The 3,977-nt window shown below is 41.0% G+C and overlaps 1 protein-coding gene across 1 annotated transcript; it reads left to right on the top strand.

Moving 5' to 3' along the window:
• Window positions 1-1,466: 1,466 nt before the first annotated feature.
• Window positions 1,467-3,960, top strand: LOC108538688 (peptide chain release factor 1-like, mitochondrial). Its single transcript, XM_017886927.1, has one exon. The coding sequence runs from the start codon at window positions 1,899-1,901 to the stop codon at window positions 2,607-2,609; it is 711 nt and encodes a 236-aa protein (XP_017742416.1). The 5' UTR covers window positions 1,467-1,898; the 3' UTR covers window positions 2,610-3,960.
• Window positions 3,961-3,977: the final 17 nt, after the last annotated feature.

The following is a 3,977-nucleotide window of genomic DNA, read 5'->3' as shown; positions in this document are numbered from 1 at the left end:
CATTTGATAACATTTAATTAAAAAATCTTTTGTCAGAAAGAAAACACCATCAGCAAAAAAATAAATGAAAAAAATTATGTAAGTTATATAACAGAAAAATAGTGTCAGTAATATACAAAGAGCTTGTAAAAAAAGAGAAGAAAACATCAATAGCCTTATAGAAAATAGGCATAAGCTAAGAGCATATTAGCCACAGCTTAAACATACAAAAATGTATACAACCTCACAGAATACACTAACATTAAAATTACATGGTCATTCCATTTCTCACTTATTAGATTGTTAACAATTCAAAAGCCTGACCACGTAGTTTTGTTTGTTTGTTTGTTTGTTTGGCAAAGCTGTGGAAAAAATAGGCAATCCGAACTACAAAAGGGTACAACCACTTTGGAGTAGAATTTGTCAAGATGTAACAAAAAGAGTGTGACTCAATTTTTTGTAATGGACAGCAGACAACTTTTAAGCCTCACCACTCCCACTTGCCCTTCCACACACATCTGGGCAAGCTGATGAGTAAGCCTCGATGCTCTTACCTTTGGTGTCAGTAGGAAGTTCAAAACACACAAGTGCTAGCCCCTACGCAATAATTCTTACCCTAACCCCACTCCCAGCTACCATAAAAAAACAAACGGGTCTCCTTTCTCCAGTTTCTTAAGCCATCCTTATTCATGTTTGAGACATTGCCCTGTTCTTGTCAGAAAAACTCATTGTGTGAGTAATAGAACTTTTTATACCATCTTGGTGCATATGTGGCACCATCAGCCTTGATATCCAAACCAAATTTTGGGTGAGAGTCCATCACATTTTTGTGGGACGGCTGTGACAGGGTTGTCTAGAGGGATAGAACTAATAGGATATATGTATATATGAAAGGGAGTTTATTAGGAGACATGACTCACACAATAACAAGGTGAAGTCCCACAATAGGCTATCTGCAAGTTGAGCAGCAAGGAAGCCAGCAGTGGCCAAGTCCAAGTCCCAAAAATCTCAAAAGTTAGGAAGCTAACAGTGCAGCCTTCAGTCTGTGTCTGAAGGTCCGAGAGCCCCTGTCAAGACGCTAGTATAAGTTCAAGAGTCCAAAAGCCAACTAACTTGGACTCTCATGTTTAAGGGTGGGAAGCATCCAGCACAAAAGAAAGATGAAGGCTGGGAGACTCAGCAAGTCAGCTTCTTCCACCTTCTCCTGATTTTTCTAGCCACACTGGCAGGCAATTGAATGGTGCCCACCCACATTGTGGTGTGTCTTCCTAAGAGTGAGTCTTGCTCTCCCAGCCCACTGATGCAAATGTTAATTTTTCCTGGCAACACCCGGAAACAATACTTTGCATCCTTCAGTCCAATCAAGTTGACACTTAATATTAACCATCACAATGGCCAAACACATTTATTTACTTTTGACTCAGAGTCCACTTGTAAGAATCCATCTCAAAGTCATCTAGCAAAAAAATATAAAAATATGGGCGGTCCCGGCTTCTGTGGGGCGCTGCCCGGTGGCTCTGGCTCCGTGGCTCTGGCCCTGTGGGGCCATTGGCCCAGCCCGCCAGCCCCTGAGCTCCAGTAGCCCGCCGCTGCAGGAGCTGTTCGCCCGGGGCGGGCCCTTGCGGACCTTCCTCGAGCGCCAGGCGGGGTCTGAAGCCCGTTTGAAGGTCAGGAGGCCGGAGTTGGCGGCAGTGATCAAACTGCTGAACGAGAAGGAGCAGGAGCTGCGGGAGACCGAGCCCTTGCTGCACGATGAGAATGAAGATTTAAGGAAACTTGCAGAGAATGAAATAACTCTGTTTCAAAAAGAAATAACTCAGCTGAAGCATCAGATTATTTTACTTTTGGTTCCCTCAGAAGAAACAGATGAAGATGATTTGATCCTGGAAGTAACTGCAGGAGTTGGAGGTCAGGAGGCAATGTTGTTTACTTCAGAGATATTTGATATGTATCAACAATATGCTGCATTTAAAAGACGACATTTTGAAACCCTGGAATATTTTCCAAGTGAAATAGGTGGCCTTAGACATGCATCTGCCAGCATTGGGGGTTCAGAAGCCTATAGGCACACGAAATTTGAAGGAGGTGTGCACAGAGTACAAAGAGTGCCAAAGACAGAAAAGCAAGGCCGCATCCATACTAGCACCATGACTGTAGCGATATTACCCCAGCCTACTGAGATTAATCTCGTGATTAATCCGAAAGATTTGAGAATTGACACTAAGCGAGCCAGTGGAGCTGGGGGGCAGCATGTAAATACCACAGACAGTGCTGTCCGGATAGTTCATCTTCCAACAGGTGTTGTTTCTGAATGTCAACAACTGAAAAATAGAGAGCTGGCTATGACAAAGTTACAGGCGAAACTGTACAGCATGCATCTAGAAAAAGAAACAAATAAAAGACAGAATGCTAGAAAAATTCAGATTGGAAGTAAAGGAAGATCAGAGAAAATAAGAACATATAATTTGCCACAGAAGCAGGTCACAGATCACAGAATAAGCAAGACACTGCATGATCTTGAAACTTTTATGCAGGGAGATTATCTACTGGGTGAACTTGTACAGTCATTGAAGGAATATGCCGATTATGAATCTTTAGTAGAAATTATTTCCCAAAAAGTTTTAAGTTGATTTGTTATTTATAGACTTTCGTAGCTTAGAAAAATTCTACAGCATATCCACATAGGGTGAAAATACCCTTATTCTCTTAAAAACCATGAGTTAACACAGTTGGAGATAATATGCATATTTTGAAGTCATAGATAATTTACACAGATCTCTCTCAATGCATTAGCAAAAATCATACAATATACAGATGGTCCTCGATTTACATTGTGGTTAATTCCCAGTAAACCCATCATAAGTTAAAAATGCATATAACGTTAGCAACATAGCAGCCTCCTACTTAATGACAGCTTGATGTAACAATTTTCCAATTTTACCATGGTATGAAAGAGGCATGATTTGTAAGTCCTAAGGAGCTCCTCAGCTTGAAATGGGGCCGCATCCCCATAAACCCATCATAAAGTCAAAAAATCCTAAAACCATCATAAGTTGGTGACCACCTGCAATCATGATGTAGTGGTAAATCTTGGACACTTCCTTACAATAAGTAGACAAAGGAAAATCATCCTTTGTCCTGTTCTGTGTAAGTATTTAATGAATGATCAAAAATTCAGTTTAAATATTATGAAAAACTTTAAACATAAAAGAGTAGAAATATGACAGTAAATACTGTATCCTGATATCTAGTCAGGAGACAGAAACCATACCATTAACTTGAACAGGGATAATTTTAATATAAAAAACTGTTAACTGATAACGGTATTAGCTTTTAAGAGGGATGAAAGAGAGCTACGATGTTCTAGGACTGAGAGTACATAAGTTAAGAATACCCTTGAAAGGGGCTCCCCTTACCCATGGTGAAGTCAGGCCTAATGGAGAGAGAGTGGCTATAGCCTACTCAGTGATGGGGAAATTCCCTGTCTTGCCTTGGGCCAGAGCTGGTGTACAGCTGGTGGGTCAGGTCTTACAAGCAAAGAACCTCACACCCTCTACTGGTAAGCCAGAAGCCTCTTGCTAGGGTATGAGCAAAACTTGGACAGGAACTCTCAATAGATGTTTGTGTTTGTCAAGATTCTCCAGACAAACTCCCTTAAAAGGATTGGCTTGTGTGATTATTATTAAGTCTAACAAGTCCAAAAGCTGGAGTGTGAGGCAGGAGGCTGGAGACCCAGGAAAGCTGATGGTGCAAGTCCAGTCCAAAGGTATCTGTTGGAGGATTCTCTTGTTCTTGGAAGAGGACAGTCGTTTTTTCTCTTCAGACCTTCACCTGACTGGATCAAGCCCAGTAACATTGAGGAGGGCAGTCTGCATTACTCAAAGTTCACTGATTTAAATGTCAATCTCATGTAAAAGCACCCTCACAGAAACACCTAGCATAATGTTTGACCTTATAATTGGAAAATCAGAGCAGAAGTTAAATCTCTTAAAAAAAAA

Source organism: Rhinopithecus bieti, unplaced genomic scaffold (genome assembly GCF_001698545.2).
Source record: "Rhinopithecus bieti isolate Rb0 unplaced genomic scaffold, ASM169854v2 scaffold_16954, whole genome shotgun sequence".
Lineage (NCBI taxonomy): Eukaryota > Metazoa > Chordata > Mammalia > Primates > Cercopithecidae > Rhinopithecus > Rhinopithecus bieti.
This window is presented reverse-complemented; position numbering and strand designations above follow the sequence as displayed.

What these genes read in the sequence shown, in the direction of transcription:
- LOC108538688 (XM_017886927.1), top strand. Translation starts at nt 1,899, where the DNA reads ATGTTGTTTACTTCAGAGATATTTGATATGTATCAACAATATGCTGCA.